This window comes from Hippoglossus stenolepis, chromosome 4, assembly GCF_022539355.2.
Source record: "Hippoglossus stenolepis isolate QCI-W04-F060 chromosome 4, HSTE1.2, whole genome shotgun sequence".
Lineage (NCBI taxonomy): Eukaryota > Metazoa > Chordata > Actinopteri > Pleuronectiformes > Pleuronectidae > Hippoglossus > Hippoglossus stenolepis.
In genome coordinates, this window is record NC_061486.1 from 16,649,340 (window position 1) to 16,675,232 (window position 25,893).

General features: G+C 39.5%; 2 protein-coding genes across 6 annotated transcripts in view; one reads left to right on the forward strand and one right to left on the reverse strand.

Annotated features, from left to right (window-relative positions):
* Positions 1 to 317: 317 nt before the first annotated feature.
* Positions 318 to 9,063, reverse strand: LOC118106660. 2 transcript variants are annotated; one of them, XM_035155371.2, is made up of 8 exons: positions 8,989 to 9,063; positions 6,550 to 6,578; positions 5,836 to 5,897; positions 4,223 to 4,522; positions 3,338 to 3,622; positions 1,795 to 1,923; positions 1,683 to 1,713; positions 318 to 1,531 (listed from the first exon to the last, which is right to left on the reverse strand). In XM_035155371.2, exons 1-8 carry the CDS (start codon positions 9,046 to 9,048, stop codon positions 1,489 to 1,491), a joined length of 939 nt encoding a protein of 312 aa, XP_035011262.1. In that variant the 5' UTR covers positions 9,049 to 9,063; the 3' UTR covers positions 318 to 1,488. The 2 variants fall into 2 exon arrangements, with proteins under 2 accessions (XP_035011262.1, XP_035011261.1); XM_035155370.2 differs by having other exon boundaries at positions 3,323 to 3,622.
* Positions 9,064 to 12,962: 3,899 nt separating this feature from the next.
* Positions 12,963 to 25,893, forward strand: part of LOC118106293 (cytoplasmic dynein 2 heavy chain 1) — a 106,164-nt gene continuing 93,233 nt past the window's right edge. For all 4 annotated transcript variants that reach the window (XM_035154711.2, XM_035154713.2, XM_035154712.2 and 1 more), the window contains exons 1-22: positions 12,963 to 13,074; positions 13,821 to 14,010; positions 14,415 to 14,588; positions 14,894 to 15,032; positions 15,461 to 15,579; positions 16,013 to 16,157; positions 16,548 to 16,693; positions 16,817 to 16,903; positions 18,753 to 18,887; positions 19,209 to 19,322; positions 19,417 to 19,528; positions 21,097 to 21,221; positions 21,396 to 21,571; positions 21,718 to 21,913; positions 22,024 to 22,119; positions 22,275 to 22,436; positions 22,574 to 22,672; positions 22,924 to 23,063; positions 23,338 to 23,566; positions 24,301 to 24,428; positions 25,101 to 25,216; positions 25,495 to 25,622. In XM_035154711.2, the coding sequence (XP_035010602.2) occupies positions 13,828 to 14,010; positions 14,415 to 14,588; positions 14,894 to 15,032; positions 15,461 to 15,579; positions 16,013 to 16,157; positions 16,548 to 16,693; positions 16,817 to 16,903; positions 18,753 to 18,887; positions 19,209 to 19,322; positions 19,417 to 19,528; positions 21,097 to 21,221; positions 21,396 to 21,571; positions 21,718 to 21,913; positions 22,024 to 22,119; positions 22,275 to 22,436; positions 22,574 to 22,672; positions 22,924 to 23,063; positions 23,338 to 23,566; positions 24,301 to 24,428; positions 25,101 to 25,216; positions 25,495 to 25,622 (2,949 nt within the window). In that variant the 5' untranslated portion in view covers positions 12,963 to 13,074; positions 13,821 to 13,827. The remainder of the gene's footprint in view (positions 13,075 to 13,820; positions 14,011 to 14,414; positions 14,589 to 14,893; positions 15,033 to 15,460; positions 15,580 to 16,012; positions 16,158 to 16,547; positions 16,694 to 16,816; positions 16,904 to 18,752; positions 18,888 to 19,208; positions 19,323 to 19,416; positions 19,529 to 21,096; positions 21,222 to 21,395; positions 21,572 to 21,717; positions 21,914 to 22,023; positions 22,120 to 22,274; positions 22,437 to 22,573; positions 22,673 to 22,923; positions 23,064 to 23,337; positions 23,567 to 24,300; positions 24,429 to 25,100; positions 25,217 to 25,494; positions 25,623 to 25,893) is intronic.

Here is a 25,893-nt window from a genome sequence, read left to right on the forward strand (position 1 = left end):
TATGTTAATTTATGCTACTGAATATTCTTTTTTTCTACTAATGTTTTTTATTTTACCTTTTAAAAAACGTTCAAACTAAACTTGAATGTTGGAGTAAAGCTGTATCTATTTACCTGCACCAAGGACATTATATTACATTAAAAAAAATTTGCGCTGATAAAGAGCGGATCCAGGATTTTTCTTTCACTTTTTTTCCATTGGGAGATAGTTTTTCATCTCAAATCTCATGTAAAATGTCTAATCTAGTAGCAGTTCAAGTTTAAGAAATCTCCTGAATTTGAAGTAAAAGTGAGCATAATACTTCCAACTACATAATAAACATTATATTACAGAGTTTTATTATATTTTGCATTTCAATGTATATACAATTTTATCAATAAAATAACAACATGCAAAACAAAGTCACAACAGCCTCCAGAGAAAAGTGCTTTGTACAGATTTGAGAAATGAGAGCAACCATTTGAGACCAGTCAGTATTCGTAGGAAGGGGGATTAACAAAAATGGTCATGTCTCAAAACAGTGTGTAAAGGAAATAAATATTGGAAAAAGCACATCTGTAATTCTTTCTTCAATATTAAATAAAATAAATCACATGAAAACAATCGCCTGAGAAAAATAGTTGAGTTTGGGAATAGACCGTAATTTAAATAATGAGGGCTACGGTAATTTAATTTATATTAAGCATTGCACTTTAAATAGGAATTCTGCAGTACTGGAATCTACTGCGCTTTGAGTGGTCATCAAGACTAGAAAAGCGCTATAATACGAACCATTTAGCATTTACTGCACCACAGAAAACTTTAAACTGAACCAAAGTGCAGAAAATAAATTAATGTGCAAAGAGTTTTCTGGTATTCACCTTCTGTGGAATAATACATTTGTTTCACAGGTTTAGCTACAAATCATTTCTGATGGACAAAGCAAATGAAAGAGTAAAAACAAATGAGGGAATTGATACTCGTAAAAAAATAAACAGGTAGTAGCTTAGCAGGAGTACGATTTTTCTACTGTAACAACAATTCTATACCCGAAAATGAAAAAATAAATAAAAAAGATGAACACACTCTACTGCTTTAAATTGAACTGCTTACATTGCTGGGAAGTGTATCCTTCAAAGACTGTATCAGTAATCTCACCACGCACACATTATAAAAGTCTTTTTTTGGGAACTGAGCTATTCTAAGTTGAATGACACACATTCTTTCACCAGTAAAATGACACTGCTTATGAATACTTCCCTGGTCCAGTTCCCTTCAGCCACTGACTAGTAGCCACTGGTTATTTCTGGCTGGTATGTAGACAATCAGCCACAAATGTGAATGAACGTTTCAGCATTAGATTCTGAGATGATGTCTTTGCTCCATAAAAAAAAAAAGACATACAGTGATATACTTCTTCTTCTTGTACCGGTTTATTGGCAGGTGGCAGCAATCGTCCAGGTGCATTACCGCCATCTACTGGATCAACTTCTTCTTCTTCCTTCGATCTCAAAATGCTTCTTTCCCTCCTTTGTTGAGGTCATTTAACTCCCTGGAGAAAATCACATAGAAGAAAGACAGCAAAGACACAAGACAGTCAGTGGTCAGTGGTGACAAGATGGTAGTGATAAAAATGTGACACATGTACAGTCCAAGTAGTATTATTGAAGTACTTGTTGTGTCTATAAGAAACATCCACTTACTCCTTATTTCCATTTTCTACCCCATCTTGTCCTAGAAACCAGCACAGAAACTGTTGTGAGTTGTTGTGTATAATTGTACAGCTGTAGTGGAAAACATAAAAGTGTCCCTCACCTGTTTGTCTTTTCTTGCGTCGACAAAACTGTGCCAAAACTCCTACCAACAGTAAGCATAACCCTGCACAGACAGCAGCTGCTATTGTTTTGATAGGACTGTTAGGGGTAGGCTTAACGTCGGGTTTACCTTTGGATGAGAACAAACATACGTTAGAGTTAAAAACATATTCACTGGGACAGTTTGAAGAATTATACTTCACTGATTTTCAGAAGAAACATTGTTAGTTATTTTCTCTCTATTTTTCTCTTTCCATCTTTATATACAGTTTATGGGAGCCCATAAACTGTATATAAAGATGGACGACGCATCTCCAAATCCCCCTCTATCTAGACATAAAGCCCAATTATCCTAGAGACGAGCGCTGCCATCTTGCCCATTTGGAGCCAGAGACTGCACAGTAGCAATCAGAGATGGAACCACAGCATCGAGGTCCTGTCCCTACACATGCTCGACCAATCATGAGTTAAACTCAGCTGTCAATCCTGATGTTTTAGATCATTTTTATAGCATCGAATAACTAATTGAAGCTAAACTTACTGGGAAATTGAAATCTGGACATACATCTGTGTTTTAACAACTAACTAAAATGACCATCTTTATAAAAAAACATTTTGACATGTACTTCGACTTTTTTGTTTGGTCCATGTCCTATCCACTAACATGGAGAAGGTGCGGTTTATGACCTATACTGCAATCAGTAACCAGGTTGCGAACGAGAAGCTTTGGCCTCACTTTTGGGGAGCTGTCATGTTGTCCATCTTTACATACAGACTAGTGACTCTGCAGCCCTAAATCAGTTTGTCACTACTGAAGATGTAAACAACAAATATTACTGAATCCATTAAAGGGGTAAACGACCCTCAAAATTTGTTCCTATTAAACCCTAGTAAGCATTTACAGCAGCAGGTCTGGACAAGGCCGGAATCTTTTAAGTTAACTGTACAGTTACTAAAATGCAAGTGTTACTTCAGCTGCAGCATTTTTATTTGTGCTTGTGATTAAGTTTGTCCAATACTTTAGACGTTGTACAAGTGTATATAGGCAACTGGACCTTTCACCTACGTCTTCAGCAGAACTGAAGAAACCTTGGATGAGAGGTGAAAACGTCTTAAAGAAACACAAGTGTCGTCAAGAAACACAAACACGTCAGATGAAAAGAAATCAGGGGAACAATGCCAAGCCTGGACATGATGTCATGACTTTACATTTATGATAGAGATCTTAGTTGAGTGTGTTAGCTATGTAGATGGTTCTGCAGGCATGTGGTGATAAACCAAAGTATTTGACAAAATATCTGTGATGATTCTCAGCCATCCAGGTCATGGCATTTTCAGACGTTGTGTAAGTGTACAAAGGAAACTAAACTTGCTTGTGTTTCTTTAAGTCTAGTTTGTGTTTCTTGAAGTTATTTTCACCTCTCGTCCAAAAGGCCTGAGTTCTGCTGAAGAAGAAGGTGAAACGTCATCAAGAAGACAGTGGCAGAAAGTATAAAACAGACTCTGGTGAAGAAACCATCAGGGCTCACCCTGTCTGTACTCACACACTGAGAACCAGTTGGAGGTAACGTTGCCCACAGAGCAGCTGAGATTCCCCATCTCTCCGTGGGAGCAGTTGAAGTACACAGTGCTGGTGCTGTTTACCAACATCGTGCTTGGACTGGGCACCTGAGTGTTGTTTTCAACGTTCCACAGCTGACTGTTGGTATTTCTGGAACCATGTACTTCCCACGCCACCTTTCTGCCTGGGTACCCGCCGTAGAAAGCACACGTCACAAAACAACGGACACCATCACAGGATTGTGTTACATTGGGTTTGCTGTAGGAGGCTAGAGGAAACGGAGGCAAAGAGAAAGTGATCACTGTCGGTCGTCTCTTTCCATTTCTGAAACTCCTGCCACTATGCACCTTGCACACTTTCAATGATCATCAGTAACAACAATATTGAGACAGTGATGGAAAGGAACAAGGACATTATTCATTTGTAAGAATTTTACTTGATGAATTTTAAGTCTAATGACAATGAGGCCCACGTATACATTAACTTTATAAGATAGATATGGACAATACACAGATGGGTGGGAGGGGATCTGATGTCATCCTTTTACAGTAAACTAAAAATACAACCTGTAAATAAAAGCAAACACTGAGACAACAAAATTAGATTAAGATTTAACACGTGGTGTAAATAATGTCCTGTTGACTCAGCAGACTTTGTCATGTGTCATCATTGTCACTGTTATAAACGCAGCAGTGCAAACATCTGTGATTGGAAGCTTTACAACTACTCCTCACTTCTGATGTTAGAAATTAGTGATAAGAGTGTCTAATCTAAGTGTTATTTCATCACCGTGTTGTAAGGTGTCAGCGATCAAAAGCCACAAGAGCCTAAACTATATAATTAAATGTTAAATTTAACACACTCATACCTGTGACAGTGAGTTGGATGACACTTTCAGTGATGCTATGGTCATTGTACTGAATGATGCATTTATACATCCCAGTGTGCGAGATGTTCAACCTGCACATGTGCACATGTGTCCTGTTGCGATCCAATCTTGTGTTCTCCCACATAGGCGAATCGATTTCTTTTTTTGCATGGTAGCCGTTCAGGAAAAGATCACCATGTTGAAAGTAGAAGAAACTAATTGTCCTGTGATTATCAACGGGGCATTGAAAGGTCACATTTCCACCAACCTCCCCTCTGAGTGGAATGGGTTCTGCACTCTCTGAAAAAAAAAAGTTCCGCACAAAAAAAGGGTCAGAGCATACTAAGAAACAGAATGAAATAGAGAAATGAATAGTACTGGTGCACGGAGAGAGAGAGACGGAAATGTAATGTCGGAGATCACAGAGAAATTGTTTTTCATGAGAAGTCTACTTCAAGGTATGGATCTGAAGGTCAAGGGGTTTTCCTTAACACTTTTTCTGAGCTCCTGTTTATGATGTGTCAGACTAATCTCAGTTCCTCTTTGTCCTAGCTGCCCTTTTCTCTCTGCGTGGAATGCATAATTATCAACTTCCCTTTTTCATGTTTCATGTTACACGTAGAAAGATGTTTTACTTTTCATTTCCTCACCTTTGACGTCAGTGTTTAGACAATCCACCAACACCGGAGAACAGTGTTTTTCTCAAGCTAGATAGATAACAGGTATTGTAGCCAACTTGTTTTAGCACAGGGCAGTGAGAAGGTGACAGCTAAACACTGGAAACATGAGGAAACAGCTAGCCTGGTGAGCGGCAGCACCTCATAATACTCACAATTATAATACATTTGTCATTTATCTATCCATGTGCTTCCAAGCATATTGGGGCGATATGTGTAACCTATTTATATCAGTGGCTGATCTAGGACTTTTTAAATCAGGGGCCATAAACAGGCCACAATTTACACAGAGGGGACAATTATATGTCCAAAATCGATGCATCATTTTTGATTCAGTAAAGTGCACAATTGAGTCGTTCCTTGTTTACTGTTAGCTTCATAGCTTCGAGCAAGACACACATCAGTGAATATATTTGGAAAATTGTCCCTTGTTCAAACACATTGTGGACTTCAAAAAGCTGACAAAAATAACAATCCTGAACAAATTGTTATAAGTGATAACTAGTAATTTATTGTACATCGTGAGAATTGCTCATTTTCTTTTTGTAAATATCTTTTTCTCCTTTTTATGATTAGGGAGCCATGTAAGATCACCTGTATTTCCTTTTTGTTTTTGGTAAATTTGTGGGGATTGGTTTGTTTGTTTGTTTTGGCTGTGCTCACCCTGACGCTGTTTTTCTACTCAAGTTGACAAATATGTACTTTATTAATTTTTTTTTTTTATACTTGGGAAGCCATTTTTATGTTATGCTCAGGTTTCCCTTGGTCTGGCATAAAAATTTAAAAAAATACTGAAAGGACAGAAGTATTTCAGGGGCCAATCAGATCGGGGAGCCCCACCCATGGATCAGACCCTGATTTATATAGTTTCCCTGTAAAACAAAGATACAGACATGTTGCTGCTGCTCTGATATATATGATATGATAAGTGCTCACCTGTGAGAGAAAAGGTCACAGTGCAAACCAGAGCCAGCAGCAGGAGGGAAGGGCCTCGGTTTCTTGGAAGACAAAGGAAACGTAAACACGGTTACCCTGGTAACACTGGGACATACAATGAGGTACACACGAGAAACTGTTTGTGACAGCACATCTGACAAGATCTCTGACGCTTCTTCTCCTCTCCAGTAAAACCACAGGTGCAGACTGACCCGTTTAGTAACATGAATATGTGAGTATGGTTTTCTCAGGAAATTTAACACAGTGACGGTTTGAAAAAGGTTTGTGTATGTGTTTTGGACATTATGTTATGGGTGATACATTTCAAGTGCTGGAGTGGTGACAAAAAAGTGATTCAGGGACATAAACTTACATGAACATAGTTTCACTTACAGCTCAGGTCAGACTCGTAAATACTGAAAGGATACTTAAATTGGGGGCTGTGTTTATAGACACTATCATGAATGATAGATGACTTTATTGCCATGCCCATATCACTGATTTTTCTTGTAATGGAAATATAAAAGAATTGTTGATAAGGGTTGGACACAAGGTCATGTGGTTGAGACCACATATTTCTTTGATGCTTAAATACTTGGTTCACACAGGGTGAATGTCCAGATCCTGACAAACGTGAGTCATACCATTGCCATGACTACTACTGACAATTCTAATAAGACATATGACGTAATGGAAAGCCGCATGGTTACTTACGAAAGATGACGTTTGGTGCTACTGGATGCCTGTTGAAAAGACAAACAAATTAATGGTTTCATTTAAGTCAAAATCTTATATATAGACCAATAAGAAACTAAATCTTTAACCATAGTCACATTTCTCTCCCAAGCATCACCACAGCTACTTATTCTTTTTTTAAATTTACATGCTGTGGGAATTTTTTATTGGAAATCAAAGTGTTTGTGTAATTTGTAACAAGCACTGACTCTTCACAGAACGTCTTGGGTGTAATGGGTTCCATATCCTGACACTCCCAAAAATGTACAAAAAGCTTATGGAAAGTCCCTTTGCTCAGCAACAGAGAGAGACAGTTTCTGGTTACATGCACAGATACTGGGAAACCCACTGTCTCAGACTGTACCTTCCAGAAAAATATCAGTTAGTTTCTGCAAGTATTTGTATTTATATTAGTCTGTAAAAACCACATGTACCCCAAGGAGAGACGTTTTAAATGGACTATTATATCTAAAATGGTTCATGGTTTTTTGCTCACTGCTGATCGTGACCAACAAGGAAATTCCCAGGTGGAAAATTATATCTGAATTGTATTGGTTGTCATTGGAGATATAAAAGGAAAAGGAAAGTTAAAACCTGTCTGACAATTTAAATGTATCCTTTGTCCACAGGTCTCATTTCACTCACATGCTCATGCATTCCAGATATCTATTTGGAAACTCCTGCATGAACTGTGTTTCATATTGAGCAGACTGTACTACTGTGCATGGGAATTCCCTGTGGGAATTCCCAGGGGTCATGTTTACACTAGAAGGCCATGTTTACACTAGAAGGCAGAGATAAAACAATGTATCATATCTTCTAAAGTAATCCACTCTGAACTCAACTATTATGATACATATATACAAATGCCCCTTATTATTATTATTAACTGGTGCTCTTATCATTAATAACACTATTACATCTGTGAGTATCACTGTCATTATTTTCATTTTAACAACCAGTCTGACACTCCCGGGTCTATGTCTCTCCTTCTATCTTCACCCCCCTCTCCTTTCTCTTGCCTATTTCTCTCCTCTCCCCACAACCAAGTCAGATGGCCAGCGACACTGAGCCTGGTTTTGCTTTTCAGGCTTCTCCTCTTAAAGAGGGGAAAAGGGGTTTCTTTCCACAGTATAGACTATAAAATAATTGAATTGAACTGACGTTTTCCCTAATTTCTGTGACTGTGATAGTTTCTTGCTGAGACTTTGCCGGCGGTGTGGATTCCTTTCTATTATATTCTCCACAATTTATTGAAAAGAGGTGAATTTGGGGAAGTGGTAGTGTTGATGTTTTATATTAAATTCGATATTTTTCCCAATACGGTGATAGGATACCTATACATGCGTGATTAATTTACACAATAAACAATATACTATGCATACAACTCTAGGTAAACCTGAAGACACTCAGAGGCCACTGTGTTTGTTATGACACGGTTTATTATTTCTGTAAATGTTTGCTCTCTTCAAATATAAGTGTTCATTTATCATTAAGTCAACAGTTGCAGCAGTGATCATGAGACAGTCAATGAGATAAGGAGAGTCCTTCATGATGTAATGTGATTTATTAAGTGAAATAACAATAATACTACTACTTCCTCAAGGCAACAAGTACATGCCTATTATTAAAAATGTTTTGCTGTTGAACTGAGCTTTTAAACCAGATACCACAACTACATATTTAATTCAAACTAAACACACATGAGCTTCAGGTCTTTTAATGTGGTGCCATTTCATGTGGGTAAAATCTTATGGGTGAAACTGGTTGAACTGAAGCAGGAGACAGATGTCAGTTTAGCTGCTGTTGCTACACAGCTCAAGATTTACTCATCATGACTGACTTTCTATTTCCTTTCTCATGTCGAGTCATGTCTGAGCCAAAAAATGAATAACTACAATGGTTAGATTACAATTATAGTTAGATATATCTGAGATAACAGTCACATATCAAATTTACCTCTTGAAATATATGTTTCCTTAACTCTAGCCACAGTATGTTCTCTTGTACACCCGAGAGCACATATTTGCTCAGATTATTTTCACATTTGATAATACAGATAGTGATCAAGGGGATTTCCTCATATTTGTATAGGTATTAGTTTACTTGCAGATAAAACTTGTTTAATTGTTCTGCTGAATGATATAATCTAGCAACAGGAACACGTGTGAAGCACTTGAAACCACACTCTGTCTAGGAAGGTTTTGATTTTGTTTATATACACACACACACACACACACACACACACACACACACACACACACACACGCAGCATTCACGGGCCACTGCTCAATGGCGCAAGAGAGATTCTCTGTCACATCAGTATGGCTTCGTCAACTAAAGGATAGCCTTAATCATAGCAATAAAATAACTGTTCAGACAAATAAGACAAGAGAAAAGAAAATCAAACTCTCTTACCATTGTGTGCTGCCTTGCCTCCTCCCTGAACGAGAAAGACTGACAACTAAACTTCCTCATGCTTGTAAGCGTCAGAGGGTGGGGCCGAATGCATGCGTCATATGATCAGTTGTTTTTTTTTGAATCAGGTCTTAATAACCTGAGCATTGTCACAGTGTATGTAACTTATTTTGCTGAGATCAAACTTGTTGAGCTGTGTACTTTGAAGAAAGAGGCCTCCACAGAAGTATGTGGTTTTGTTGGTGTGTGTACTTGTCTGTCTGTCTCTCTCTGTCTGAGCGCACGTGTGTGAAAGTTTCGTATGTGTCTTCACTAGGGTGATGTCACACACAACATGAAACGTCCGTGTCAACTGATACTCATCAGCACATATGCAACTGGAAGTGATCCCAATCATTTACCATGACAAAAACAATACAGTCTCATCCCTATTTCTATTTATATAGGTCCTATATTCTGCTGTATGTTGTTGTTTTGAAATCATGTATTTACATTTGTATAACTCACTAAGACAGTTCAGATTGAACCATAGTTTAATGACCCCATCAACCGCTATGACATGATTTCGCTGTAAAATAAGCCACAAGACAGGACACACCCTCTTTCTATGAGTAAAATGTTCTTCACTAGTTCAAATTTGACCTTTTAGACATGACAAGTCTTTTACTAGTACAACTGTCACAAACACAAATGAGCACACCCATTTTCTAATTTTAAAAAGGTGCTTTAAATAAAGCAAAGCAGGGTGAAGAGGAACTAGTGAATTTCCTTCATGAAAAAATAAACCTTTCCCAGACTGGTTATGCAGTCAGTAAAGTGATACATGTTATTTCGTCCGTTTCAGGTTCTTAAATGGACTGTGAATGTCAACACTAGGAGCAACCTTGAGTGGTACATTACAGCACTGGGAGGCATCATTTAAGACTGCATGAAAATGTGAGATCACACAACATACAGTTTAACCATCACAACCATGTCAATGACCCCGTTCAGACCTGGTATTAACATTCGATCACAAGTGGTCAGCGCTAGGTTTCGGTGTGAACGCACCCAAATGCGTCCTGAGATCCTATCACTCAGACTATATTGTGTGAATGCAAATGCCACCCGGGCCACATATGAAGGACCTCCTATGCTCCTATACTCAGCTATCGTCCTCTGTCCCACTGCACTATGAATCAAACACATTTTTACAGTTGTTATTTGTATATGGGTATAAGAACTATACAGAATCTCTAATGCATTGAAATTTGATTTGTAATTTCATATTTGCTTTGGCATTAATAAAGTCTTACACCTTGAAGTGTGTCCTTTGCATGATTCACCGTTCATGTGAGGCACGAGCAGTTCAGGGAGATTCCCTTTTCAGTCCATGACTCCTCCTGAAGTTATTTTTTCCAACTGTCACTGTACTCTCTCTTTTCCACTGAAGTCAAGAAAAGGTGTGACCATAAATACCAAAATAATTGAGGGAAAGTTGTGTAATTAAGGATTTCCAGGGATTTCCCCTGATAAATTTGAGAAAACTGCCCAGAAAGTAAAGCTTTCTCATCATTTGCCTTTGTCTCATTCATTCATATTGAAATTTAGACTGTCACAGCACTTTCTATTATACCAGTGTAGCTGCTGGGCTTCTGAATTATTAGATTGCAAATGTTACCAGTAATCCTATTTATGTGCAATTAAAGTTAAATAGCTTGGTCCCGTAATGTGATGTAGGGCAGGCTGTATTCTTCTAAAGGGGGGATTTACTTCAACCTAAAGGGAGTTGTGTACCTTATCAAAATAGGCTAAAGAGTGTTTGTGTGAGGTTTCTAAAAGTACCTGACAACCCGAATCATTAAAGCTTTATTGTAGTATTGGATTTAGGGCTAGAGTTTTCAACATAGAAACATTTTTAAGATCCAGAACTACACAACAAGGAATTACAACTGAACAGCTTGCATATTTTCCACAAAACAGATTTGTCAGTGTAATCTAATATCACAGGCTGACCTACACACAGCCATGCTTTGGTGGTGAATAGGAATATTCCAGCGGGTGGGCAGTATGTAGGAGGAGAGGCTATGAGACCATATTACCAGTAACAATTTCTAAAACAGTTCATAAACAAATCAGTTCTCATCATTCGGAGGGATTTGGAAATTCAAGAATGTCATTTTAACACCTGCCAGCCAGCTGTCTTCTGTAACTTCCTGTCTGAAATGTGCTCCGCTAAACCAAAGGAAATGCGGAGGACTATGTGAAGTCCTGTATGCTGCTGCAAGTCTGCAGCTGCTGTCTGTCACAAAGCTATTCACACTCCAGGACCTGGATTGAGTTGCCAATATAGTAAGTTTGAGTCTGTGTTTTGCTCCAGAAATGGGCTCGTAACCAACTGAAAGTTCAAGAGTTATGAGGAGAAATAAAGAAAACAGCTTAGTGGGAGTTTGGAGAAATACACTGGCTCCAGAAAGTATTCAGACCCCTTCACTTTTTACAAACTTTGTTGAGTTGTAGATTTTGTCTTAAGAGGATACAATTGTTATTTTGACCCACCTATCTGGTCTATGGTGAATACATGTTTTTAAAAATGTTAGAAATGGTGGTGCTGCTTGAAGATATGAAGCTGTGAGGAGATTCTACAAGGAACTGAATTAAGGGTCTGAATATATTTGTCATTAAGAGATGTCTGATTTTTAGATTTGAAATAAAATTGCATTTCAAGAGATCTACTGAGCGAAGAGGTCTGAATACTTTCTGAAGCCATTGTAGCAGATATGAAGTATGGTGATCAGAGTTACTCACCAAAAATTTCTGTTCTACTCATATAAGGTATTAGACAGAAGTGAAACTAGATTTACGCATTTCACAGACTGGTTGTTCAATCTGGGGTTAAGGTTAAGGTTACTCTGTATTAGTAATAAGCACACGCCTGCAACTGTTTCTTTGTCATCCCCTCTGCAGAATGAATAAAGTATACTTTAAGAATAAGACTATTATTCTCAAATCTCTTTATTTCAGAAGCCTCACCAGGTCAAATTTCCATCACAGCTGTAAATCTAAACTCTTGGCCCACTAGAAGCAACTTTGAGTGGTAGAATACAGCACTGAGAGGCCTCATTTAAGACTGCAAGAAAATGTGGGATTACAGTATATGCAGTTTTGTCATCACAATATTCAACCTTGTTAATGATCCCGTCCAGACCTGGTAGATCCATCCTGAGCGATCCAATAAGCTCTGGTGTGAATGCATCCAAATGCATCTGATCACTAAGATGATCAGAGGTGGACACATTATTTTCACTGTGTGAACGACAATGAGTCACAGGGCCACATATGAAAGACAAACTCCTCAGCCTACGTCCTCTGACCCACCTCAGTTTCACAATGAACCACACGCGATGCTTTTTTGATGCTTCTCAGTAACCATACATTGACTCAACTTACGTATGAAGTGAATCACTGTTTCAGTGGATCATTCATTCGTTTTTTGTTTATTCCTAACATGTAAATGAAAAAGAGAAATTATACAAATAGGTGAAAAGAAATTAACAGAAAAAAGTATTATATACAAACAGTGATGAAGAAAAAAAAAAAATCAACCACTTAATGATTTAATCTACATATTGGAAAAGGAGTGAGAAGAAGTAAGAATGTATTTAATCTCCCCCTTTCTCCATAAATCATTAATTAATATTGATCTTATACTTAACCAGCTACCTATACATCTGTAAATATGTTGTTTGCCTGTGATCTATATTGTATATATTGTACAAAATATATATATATATATATATATATATATATAGATATATGCTCTCTCGAGAATACCAACAATCCACTGACAAGATGAGGAAATGAAAGTAAATAAAATGAGTTCAAATAACCAGGGGCTGGTTGGTCCTCTGGCCGGGGAAAGGCTCTGCGTTAAGTAAATGGCGTAGATTGCTCAGTCTGCCGTGTCACGTGATACAGGAAAACGGCGTAACTGCCTGGTAACCACGCAAGCATAGCACACACGGACACTAGCAACAGGTTGCTGCAGATCCTCTCCATGGACTAAGTCTCCAGAAGCTGCAAGCGACGAACACTTGCCGGGAAACGGTAAGAAGCCAAAAGTTGCCATTGCTACGCTAGCATGCTAAAGGCGAGCCTGCTAGCTAAAATGCCAACGCTTAACCCACGGAGGCGGTTAGCTAGCATTAGCTTGCTAGCTGCCCTGAGCTGTAGCCGTCGCTAAGGTTAGCTGTGATGCTGCAGCCGCTCCACAACTTTGCTAACAGTTTAGTCCTGTCAACGCAAGAGAGGCGGTTTAATCAAAGGAGACTGACGAGACGGTAGTTGAGAGTTTGGCAACGACGCGAGCACTGATAGCACCGGTCTGTTTATTTATTTCAAAGACGTCAGACTTCGTTGAAAGCTCGTCGAGTTTGACCAAAGCTCGTCTGTGTCCTCGTTCCTGGCTTGACACAGTGCAACGCTGTAAAGCCAAAATGGTGCTTTTGATGGGTTATCAGGCTCAAACTGGGATCCGACATTAGCATTAACTGGCCAAGTTCTAAGATGCTTAAACATTTAAAAGTCCTAATCTGTCGAAACAGCCAAGTGAGATGATCTGTATTTGTTATACACTACAGCTACTCTAAGCTGTATATGTCCCACACAGTGTTGCATGTTTTTCTTCTGTTTTCCTGCATATATTTATTGCTTACTACTACCTCTATGGTGTTGTTTTTTTCATGTGAAGCACTTTGTGGATTTGCTTTCTGCTTACACATAACAAATAGACACACACATATGAATATATAACAGTATATGTACTACAGCTCTCTCACTGTCGTTACTTCCAGCTCAAAGATGCCCCATGGGTCAGACGATGCCCGCAAGAAATTCATCCTGACCACAGCTGGAAACTTCTACGGGATAAAGCCGTCGCCGTCCCTGGCTGACAGCGCCGAGCTCAACAACTTCTTGGATGATGGAAATGAATTTGTCCTGTCCGTCAGCAGACACGACAATGATCTTCACCTGTCGAATAAGGTGACGCAAATGCCCGAACGCATCATTACAACGTTAAAATGAACAAAATATTTCCCTCAAGATTCAAAGGGCCAAATCCCATTAGTCATTGGTTCAATGAAAATAGTTTTTAAAACACCACATCTATAATGTATTTCATCAAAAACTACAAAACAAGGTAATGCTCTTTGGTAAATGTGAAAGATAATATAGACCTAATAAAATTGACCTAAAATCATTGCCTCTAAATAACAATTCCATGAATGATAATTTGTTAAAGTTTCTTGTTTTTGCCATTTATATATGATATGTGAAAGAAAACATTATAATCAAAGTGCTGTACAATGCACGGCCATATGTTAACTTTATGATTCCATCAATTGTATTTTGTTTATTTTCTTGATCATCTTATCCTCTCTTGACAGGTTGAAGCTTCTGGCGGCAGCAGAGAGAAGGTGTTGGTGTTCTTCAAGCTGCAGCCCACAGTGATCACTGAAGACAACCTTGACAGGAGCATCCTGGTGTCATCCATGCTTGAGTCTCCCATCAACACCCTCTACCAGGCTGTCAGACAGGTCTTCGCACCTGTACTGCTAAAGGTGAGCCCATGCTTGTGTACTGAAGAATTCCATATATGCTTTTTGGAAAGATGTAGGCTTTTTCTGTCACATTAACCACAGTGAAAGGTTCTGATAGATCCGAGAGTGAGCAAAATCTACCAGCAAATATGAAGTTAGAGTGAATCAAAACTTTACTACATTTGTGATTAGGAAAATAGGCTCGCTAACTCTTTGAATAAAATACAAGTTGCTTTCTCTTAAATCGTTTGATTTAGAGTTTTGAGTGCCCAAAATGGTTTTGCAAGCAGGAGCAGAGAATACGTGTCTATTTTTCTTCTCCCAAGGATGAACGCTGGCGTTCAGCATTCGACCCGAAGTTGGCAGACCTGCTGAGTGAGCTGGAGCTTGGCCTGGGTTCAGTGGTCCGTCAGTCTGGAGCACAACCCTCTGCCAAAAAGGGCCGCGAGGAGGAGGATGTCCTTGGTATGCGTTCATATATTGTAGTAGAACAGAAATGCATAGGTCAAGGCCTGCAGAGTGGTCAGAGCTGTGATTGATGGTTTTTCAAATATTCCAAATTTAGAGGGTGATACCATTATTTATTCCATTTGGTAAAATATATTTCTAGTATGTTTATTATTTATGTTACTTTGATATACGCATTACTCATGGAGAAGTTCATCCTTTCTGCAGGAAGTTGTAGTGTAGCTCAATTAGTTTAACTTTAAAGGACAACTGCACTTGAGTAAAATATGCACTTTAACCCTTTGTCTCAAGACTATTTACTGTTTTGTATTAGACTAATTTATGGATACCAATATCATTTGTATGCACCTCTCAGTTTGCAGGTATGAATATTACTGAACATCATTTGTATTCTTTAAATGTCATTATTCATCCACTCTGTGCAGGTATCCTGACTCCTAGTGATGAGTTCCAGTACTGGGCAGACCTTTCTGTATCTGCAGAGAAGAACAATGTGATAGAAAGGGCGACATTTTTCACTGAGCAGTTTAAACCCATACAAAAGGTATGTTGGCTAATGGCTAACGATTATGTATCAGGATATTGTACATAAGGGGTGTTAGTGTATTCACTGTATAGTAAAGTATAGTACAGTTTTATACATCCTGGTTGCTTATAATTGTAATAATTGCTTATAATTATTGTAATTGTAATAATTATATTGTAATTGTAATAATTGCTTATAATAATTGTAATTCCATTGAATTACAATTATTGAGATGTGAACTATAATCTGTACAAAGCAAGGATTCCACAGACAAGTCGGTCATTATGTTGGTATATTTTTGTGTTTTAAGTTATGGGCTGTAAGTAGTTATTGGTATTAACAAACATTGTTTCACAAACAGTTTTAAAATTGTTAAGAGAAGCTGATATTTAAAACTATGAGGAAGAAAACAAAGGATTTAAGCTACACTGTGTCTCTTTGTTTCCATTAGGAGTATGGAGGTCTTGATGGCTTGTCAATGTCTGATGTTGTGGATCTGGTGGAACAGAGCAGAGACGCTCTGGATGACGTGTGGAGGCAGACTGATTTTGAGCCTTATCCAGAAACACGCATGGTTCGGCTCATGGATATTATTGGTGGGGCTCCCTCACACCCACTCAACAAAAACAGGAAATGGAAAAAGAATATTTGCTGATGTTGTTTTTTGAACGTCATTAAGCAACTTGTTTTGATGAAACACAAAGTTATGAGAATGTCAAACCAACTTTGATTTCCTCAGAACTCTCAGTATAACGTACACTGCATGTGGCTGGTTTACAGGAAATGTGGTATTTTTAGATACTAATGTTGACATTTTGGGGTTTTATTAATAAGGTCGACTCAGCGTTTTTTCTACAGTCTCAAAGTAACTGCGTGCATATGTGCAATTTGTGTATATGTATGTTTGCATACACGATATATGGATGTATAGTAGTAATTTTGCCCTCTTTTTCTTTTTTTGTTTGTTTTGTGTGTATGTTTACAAGGTGGAGCTCTGGGAAGATATGTGCAGAGGAAGCTGAGCGGCCTCAAAATCTTCGAGGAGTCATTTGCATTGGTGAGAGAGAACCTGAGAATGGGTGTTACCATCTGTGAGCAGTGGGTAGCGGCCTGTGATCATCTGACAGGACAGGTATGGAGTCGATCAAAATGGAGAAAACATTATGGACAAAGTTGTTTGAAAACCCGCTGAAACCCCCCCTCATTAAGTACAAAGAAGGTAGATCACCACCTAGATTTTGATACATTTTCTCAGGTGTGGAAGAGATATGCACCCCATGCCTGGAAGGGAAACAAGCACTGCCCGCAGACCCTTCACTGTCTTGCAAAGAGATTGGACGAGGTAAAATATGCTTCTAATCCAGGAGCAGAGTATAAGGAGACATTGCTTTAATTAAAATGTTGCATTATATTAAGTTCTTCAAATATATTTACAAGTATTATTTTCTTTGTCCTTGCCTTTTACCTACATCTTTGTAAATGAACATCGCATGTAATATTAATAAGAATAATAAACTTTTATTTAGCACATCTCATGCATGAAACGCAGCTCAAAGTGCTTTACAACAATACATTTACTTAAAGGGGACATAGCATGAAAATTCCACTTTGTTAGTGCTTCTACAGGTTAATGTGGGTATCTGGCATGTCTACCAACCCAAAAACTCTGGGAAAAAAACACTCGCGCGTTTTGTTATGGTTCCTCTAAGTCACAAACGTCATGCTTGAGTGACTCCATTGAGCTTCCTGGGTTTTGTGTCGTAACAAGGCACTGGAAGTCTCCTACATGGTCTTGGCCCACCCCCACCTCATCCCCCCGTCCCCCACACTCGTTACGCCGGGTTTACACCGGACGCAGCGAGCCGCAGCGCGCAGCGCCGTTCCCAAGCGCGCAGCCGGGCTGTTCACACGGGACTCGCATTTCTCCGCGCTGGTCAGCCCGCGATTCACTCACATGTGGCATTTGTCTGGATCGTTGGGACTGGGAGGCTGCAGCAGCTGCTCGGGCGCGACCGCTCGCTCTCCCGTGCGTGAGCTGGAATTTGTGTCAACGCCACACAGCCAGCAGTGTGGAAGACTTCCGCAGTGTTCAGCACTACTGTAACACTGGCACAAACACACAGAGCCCCCCCACTCGTTACGCCGGGGTACACCGGACGCGGAAGCGCCGCTGCGAGGCAGCGCAGCGCCGTTCTCAAGCGCGCAGCCGCCTGGCTGTTCACACGGGACGTGCATTTCTCCGCGCTGGTCAGCCCCATAGACTGTATATATAAGGTCAGCCCGCGATTCTGCTTTCTCCGCTTGTTGTTGTACCCGTTGAATGTCGGGGTTCGGGGGTAAATGATGGTCTTCATAGCCCCCCACCTCTCTTTCTCTCTCTGTCTGTCTGCTTGTGTGCTTGTAGTGGATGGGCAGAGGGGACATTTAATTATGTGATTGGGAAAATTAAAACTCCAGGACAACAGAAGGGAATACAAAGTATGGGATGCATATTTGATAATTTATATCATATAAAATATGTAATTTATAACGTTTAAAATCATGGGGGGAGAGGGGGGAGGGGGGAGCTGGCTCATTAGCATTTAAAGGAACACGCACTCAAAACAGTTCACTCTGTGGAGGGCTGTTTTATACAGGGTAAAAAGGGTGCTGTTTTAAATGATCCTTGTGGTATTTTGACCAAAGTATGTTACAGACATTTCATTAAGACCCCAAGGAACCATATCAACTTGTGGTAAAATGGGCATGCTATGTCCCCTTTAAGAGACATGAAGACATACAATGAATGTAAAGTAAGATAAAAACCCATTAAGTAAAATGTGAGTTGAAACAAGAGTCTGTAAGTTGAACTAGTGCAGTGCCTGTCGAGCTTGAGTGTTACCATGGTATCAGCCACCATTTTGATAAACTGAATCAAATTCCCTTTATCTTAAATGACTTGATAAACTATCTGTCCCGAGCAGTTATTTGTATGCATGACGATGATCATTCTGATGGACATATTTATTGTTTCGACTATGATTAAATCTGCAGTCTGTCTGTGACGATGACTGCCACTACCTTTTATTCACAGTATCTGAGTTACTGCAACAGTGGAAAATGTCACTGTCAACATTTCTGATGCATAAATAAAACATGGATATTGGACATAGACAACATGTGAATACACTCTCCCTGTTTTCGTCGAACAGGTGGTGACTCTGCGTATGGTTCACGAGAAACTGCTGCGTTTGCTCCCAGGAGGGAAGCAGCTAGCTCTGACTTCAGATCGCGTCTTTGAACCCTTCTCTGGACTCAACCCTCTGCATTACAACCCTTATACTGAGGTTAGTTTTGTGCTATTTCATGTGCATGTGCACTGTGTGTGTGGATGTGATACGTCTGAATTACCTATTAACTGTCCTCATGCCTCTGCTTGGTTATTTGCAATGTCTTCATGGAGGCAGGATATGGTGTGTGTATGTTTTCATTGTGTGACTGCTTCCTGAATTGTCCTTAAGCCTGTGTGAGCACCTGTCCTGCACCTTCGATCATAGAAAGCAGCAATTTTTGTTTGCATTTGTTGTTCTACAGAATCTATTTCTGTTTATATCACAGCAACTACATATTTTATACACTCCGACTATAACTGTTGTATGTTTTTCTAGCCTCTTTGGAGAGCAGCAATGGCTCAGTTTGAGCGCCTAATGGCTCCGTCGGAGCAGGAGGTGGCTGGCAGACTGAAGAGCTACATTGCTGATGTACAGGATAACCCACAACAGGTAATAAAACACTTCTCCGACTCAGGTTATAAAATGCTGTGAGTAGGTCTGTGCTATAAACTTGCCATGTGTGTATTTGTGTTTGCTGTTGTAGCTGCTGCAGGTGTTTCAAAAGCACAAGGAACTGATCAGACGTCCAACCATCAGCAAAGAGCTCCAGTCAGAGAGAGAGACCCTTCTAGCCAGACTACTGGATTACAACAAGGGTACAAAGCTCTGTCACGCAATTAATTCTCTGTCTTTATGTTATTACATGCAAATTAAATGTTCTCTTCTGATTTGGCCCACTATTCAACATTACAATTTTATACACTGAGTTGTGATGGAGGCAATTAAGGTATGACTTATGACTGAGTCAAATCTGAATCCCCATTCCAGAAACTGAGATATTTTAGGTTTATCTTTAGACACAGTCTAGACTGGTCCAGACCATAGACTGTATATAAGGATGGACGACACGTCTTCACTTCATCCCACTATCCAGAAATTAAGCTAAAATGTCCCAGATATGAAAGCCGCCATCTTGCACACTTGGAGCCAGAGTCTGTGCAGTAGTGATAGAGGGATGGAGCAGGGGTCCTGAGGTCCTGTCAATACACAACCTTGAACAATCACGAGTCAGTCTCAGCTGTCCATCATGTTATTTCACTTTGTTTTTACAGCATAAAATGTACCAGAAAACAGAATACTCGAACAAACTTCCTAAAGTAACAGAAACCATCTTTGAGAAATCTTTATTTGACGTGTACTTTGACTTTTTATTTTGGCCCATCTCTCATTCATTGACATGGAGGAGGTGGTATTTACGACTTGTACTGCAGCCACCAGGTGACATTTGAGATGCTTTGGCTTCACTTTTAAGGAGCTGTCATGTTGTCCATATGTCAGGGTTAAGCAGGTGGACCCAAGATGCAGAGACAGAGTTTTAAACAAAAAGTGCCCTTTTAATGGGAAAAATGTTCAACAGAGAAAACAACAAACCGAGAGATCTAAAAAAGTCCAAACTGAAGAAACCAAGAGCACACGGGAAAACCCCAGGAACTTACTAGAGACAGATATAGAGGATGGCAGGCACAGGAGACGAGGCATTTAACGACAAGGGGAAGCACAGAGACTTATATACAGACAGGGAAGGCAGGGGCGAGGACACAGGTGGAACACATGAGGACTGGTGCAGACAATCACAAAGACAGGAAGTGAAGAAAGAAAACACACTAGGAGCAGAAACTACAAAATAAAACAGGAAACAGAACACAGGGAGTGGGAAAACATGAGACACAGAAACAAGTAATAAACACAGGGATAAACATGAAACACAAGGAGGTAATAATTAAACTGAACACACTCTTCATAAAGAGGCGGAAAATAAACAGTCAGATGACAAAACCATGACACCGTATTTATAAACAGTCTATTTTCCAGACAAAATATGTTTTCCAGATATCAAGATACCCATTGTCTTTATTTGTTACATTTTGATTTAAATGGCTAAATAAAATGTCGTAGCGTTAGAATATATGTATTGTCATGAAAAGGCTCTATACAGAAATATACAGAAATATAACATAAATAATCTGCACCACTACCTGCTCAGTCATAGTAAGTGAGTAAGTGTCAGCTGAATAATTAATATAAGGATGATTTCTTACTAAACAAAAATATTGTTATAAATATTTTCTTTGCAGTCCCTGGATTTGTATAGGGGTAATATTCAGTTTTGCCACATTGTTGCTCCTCATCTTCAAACCCTCTCTGCTTTATTGATTTCCTTTAGGCCTGAAGACTGACTTTGAGAGTCGTTGTCATGGAGGCCCTGGAGAAAAGTCTGGACCGCTCATTGGCAGGAATCTTCCAGAGGTCGTCAACAAAATCGTGTGGGTTCGACAGCTCATACACAAGGTAACTTAGTGTTGACAGTATGTGTGGCTGAACATGCTTACATGGGCACGTAGTTTATATGTGGCTGATCATCAAATAGCATGAACTTTATGATATATCATTGATTTGCCATCAATAATAATCAAGGTTTCTGCTTATGTCACATGTATTTCTGTGCGTGTATTCTACCATCAGGTGGAGGACTCTGTCCGTATCGCAGAGGCTCTACTCTCAGACCTGTCTGCATTCAAAGGGTTCCTGCATTTCTGTGATGACCTACTGGAAATTCTGAGAGTGTATGAGCAGGAGCAGTTTGAGGACTGGTCGAGAGATATACTGTCTGGACTGCTTGACTCAAAGTCAGGGATCAGGTTGGAAACAGTGGACATTGTGAACTTTCAGTATAGGGCAACACTGAATTTCATCTTAATTACCACTGAAAGCATTGAGGATGGTTTATCCTCTGCTGGATGCTATATTTAGTTTTTCACCAGAGTGACCATCTCCATTCTTGCAGTCTCCAGGCCAGTAACCGTGTGATGGACCTGGACCATGTGGATGGCACGCTGAAAGTCCAGTACTCAGACAGACTGGTCAGTCTGATCAGAGAGGTCAGACAGCTCTCCGCCCTGGGTTTTCCCATCCCAGCCAAGATACAACAGGCTGCTAATACTGCAGATAAATTCTACAGACAGGCCGTTGTCCTAAAACAGGTCAGAGTGCAGGTCACAGCACAAAAACTCCAAGACATTTTCTTTCTTCATTTATCTCTTTCTGATATAGGCTGTCTCAAGCTAATGCTGTATTAAAATGTTGGGTGCAGGTGGCCCATTTCTATAACACCATTGACCAGCAGATGATTCCCTCTCAGAGACCTATGATGCTTAGTCTGGCACTGGCCTTTGAACAGGTCATCAAGGTATGACTTTAGGCTTTAAACAATTGTTTTTACTATCTCTGCCCTGCATGTTACATACTGTAATATGCTGTTAGAGTTCTTCTACACTTATACTTGTGCCTGATGTTGATTTCTTTCCTTGCACTGGAGATAAGCTTTCTGCTTTTCTTTGTCAGAATCCTCGCTCTCAGTCGACGGAATCGGGGGGTAAACTACAGATCACCTGGGACAACCCTAAAGAGTTGGAAGCTTACATTGCCAAGCTGCAGTCTGCTGCTGAGAAACTCTCCACTGAGAACAGGAGGCTACGCAAATGGCACATGGACTTCATTGACAAGGTTGTAGCTTGCCGTTCTATGTTTCTCTCAGTTATTTAGCCATATGACTGAATACAAAGAAGAACCACATTTTGTAAGAACATTTCTTTGGGAGCACAATCTGGGATTAGTAAATAACATATCTATGCATTTCTCAGGTGGTGACACTGATGAATGTGGACCTGCTGAGACATCCGCAGCGGTGGAAAGACGGACTTCAGGACCTGCGCACAGGCTTTGCCACTCTGGAGGCTCAGGTATCAATTACAGTCAAAAGTCTGTGTGTGTTTACCCCTGCACTTCATATAATTTGTTTTACATACAGTTTATTCTATATTCTATTCTATATGAACATTTGGAGAAATCAAGAAAAGTCACATTGATTACTGTCATTATCATTGTAAATATTCATGATACAAAATTATTCTAATGCTTAGATGTGTGCAACCTCTACAATAAATTAGATTTCTCTTCCTTGGAAAGCTGATGCATGTGTGTGTATGTACAGGGCTTCAGGTCTGATGACATGCAGGCATGGCGTCAACACTGGAACCATCAGTTGTACAAGGCTCTTGAGCACCAATATCAGATGGGACTGGAAGCTCTGAACAAAAACCTACCTGAAATACACATAGACCTAACTTTCAAGTCAGTACACACACAAACACAAACACTCGCTGTCTCTCTCTTCTTTGTTACACTTTTTGCGTGGGCTATCCATTTCTCTTCCTCTCAAACATTCTCCGTATTTTCCCAAGAACTTGAACTGCTTACACAGACCCGTGCCTTTCTTTCCCCATCTCTTCTCTCATATTTGACCTTTATCTGTCTATCTTTCTCTTTCTTTTTCTCACCTACAAAGACAATTGTGATCAGAATAAAATTGAACTTCCTTTATTTCTCCTGTCCTTCTTGTGAATAGACAAGGCCGTTTGCAGTTCCGTCCTCCTTTCGAGGAAGTGCGAGCACGCTATTTCAGGGAGATGAAGCGGTTCATCTCGATCCCAAACCAGTTCAAGGGGGTCAGTGCCCAAGGGGAGGAGCTTATCTTCAGCGTCATGATTGATAGAAACGCCTCCGGGTTCCTCACCATCTTCAGCAAGGCCGAGGACCTCTTTAGCCGCCTGGAGGCTATACAACACAAATTTAAGGTGCCTGAACAGATTCTTCTTACATCAATACTGATTATGACTGTGATCACTAATAACCTTCCTGTAAAAAGTATGTAAAATGTTAAAAAATCTAGTTTTCCTTAGTAGGGTAATGATCATTATTTAGAAGGAAAGCTTCCTCTAGAAAGGCTGTTATTCCTTGACACTAGAGTTGAGCTTTGTAGTCATTTCTGACAGCTGTAGAACATGAAGTCATGAACAATTTGCTCTAGTGGCTCAGTATTTGTTTTTCTAACCATTATGGCTCAACTGTAATGCTGTGTTGCAACACTGATGCATGTTATTTCTTATTTCACATGTATATTGGGTGATTAACCTTTTGTCCCCGATTGTTCATTGAAGCATTGCAATGAGTGATGTTTTCTTGGAAAGAGTGTAGCTTTAATTAGTCTTGTTTCTCTATTTACATACTGTAGCGCTGTTGTTTTCATTACCAGCCATCTGCCCTTCATACTACACTGATTTCTGCAGCCATGCATGTCTAAAATACAGGGGGAAGCCCTCAGGCACCACCGGACTTCTCTTTGGTCGCCCCCTTTCTTTAGTTCTCTTTTCATTTAGTCATCTACTCTGTGTCATAATGTGAAGTTCACCTTTGACGGGGATACGTTTAGAAACAGAAATATGAACTGCACCCAGCCTTTTTATGATTTTTTTTTTTTTGTGTGTGTGTGTGTGTGTGTGTGTGTGTGTGTGTATTTTGTATTTTGTAGGAGTGGGTGTTTCTGGGCCAGGTGGATTTAGAGAAGTTGGTTGAGAAGCATCTGATCTCTGTACATGACTGGGAGAGAAACTTCAAGGCCCTAAAAGCCAGAGGAAAGGAGTCGGAACGTCTGCCCAGGTGCGCATCACACATACCAAACACGATTAAATATGATTAAATTATACCCACTCAGTAGAAAAGCAAAGACATCCAACAGCCTTTCTTTTAAAGACATGATAAAAATTTACTTTTCTTTAGAAAAAATACACATTAATATCAAAACAGGAAGATTTCTAATGATAATTCATTCCCCACATGAATAATTTAGGTGAAACCAAATGTTAACATCAGACTAAGAGACGCAAACCCCGATAAATACAACATATGTGACACAAGAATAGATAAAAGGTGAAACCAAGGTGGAAATGAGGTTAAGAGGTAAAGACACTTTACATTACATTTCATCGTATGTGAACCTTTTAACCAGGATGACAAATGATTAATAAACCCTTTAACATTTTGTTATCAACACAATCTGTTGACACAGATGACAATGTAACAACATTCGATAGTTTGTGTAATAATTAATGGCGCTGAGGACCAGACTTCAAACTTGACATTGTTTTCAAAGCCCACAGCTTTTAAAGGCTCAGTTCTTGTCTTTAGTTCCCTGTGATGAGTCAGATTCTGTAGAAGTCTCAGAGCTCTGGGTTCCTAATGTTAAAGGTCGTAAATTGAATAGGCCTCTTGTTATTTGACACCACAACAACTGAGTCACAGTCACCAACCCTCAACCTCTTCCTCTGTCAGTCAGGAGAAAGTCGACTGTATTACAGTCAACTGTGAGCCAGTAAAAGCCGCCGTTGACGACCTTATCCAGCGGCTGTTTGACCTGCTGCTCTTATCACTCAGGAAGTCCATAAAAGGTAAACACATGAATCGTCTATTTAATTTAAGTTTCATTGATATTATTGTTTGTAGGCTGATATATATACTGTGACGGAACTTCAAACATTTAACTCCTTTAAAATTAGTATGTGACGATATACCCTATATATAAATATATATATATATATTTATATACAATATATATATATATATATCACAAACCAAATTATTGTCTGTTTCCATTTTACTTTCCATTCTTTTGGCCTAATGCCATCCCTTTTACTCTTGTATATGTCATATTCCTCCTGTCATTCAGGCCACACTCAGGCCATAGAGAGTTTTGTGTCAGAGTCAATGGAGGCCTTGTCCATTCGACCAGAGAACATGGAGGAGATCGGTGCGGCCGCTGGCAAATATAGTCAAATACTAGCCAGCAAAACTGAGGTAGGTCAAACATACACCTCATTAGGTTCACTATTGAATGACGGTACTAATGCTTCATATTTGTCCCTTATTCAGTCAGCATTGTGTTTTTAGAAAAACAGATAAATTATCCAACATTTAGTTGAATCGTTTGCTATGTTGTCAAAGAAAAAGAAATCAAGTCTTTGACATTGTTGCATTTGTTTTTGACCTTTCAATGGAGGTGTCTTTACAAATCAGAAAGTAAATTATGTTAGTTCCTGTTCCTCATTAGACTGATTTAGTTAAATGT

Excerpts from the sequence above, each read along its gene's own strand:
- LOC118106660 (XM_035155370.2), bottom strand. The coding sequence starts at position 9,048 with ATGAGGAAGTTTAGTTGTCAGTCTTTCTCGTTCAGGGAGGAGGCAAGG. Across the intron at positions 1,924-3,322 it reads AGTGTGTGAGTACAGACAGG|GTAAACCCGACGTTAAGCCT; the intron begins GTGAGCCCTGAT and ends TCTCATCCAAAG. Across the intron at positions 1,532-1,682 it reads GTAGAAAATGGAAATAAGGA|GGAGTTAAATGACCTCAACA; the intron begins GTAAGTGGATGT and ends GATTTTCTCCAG.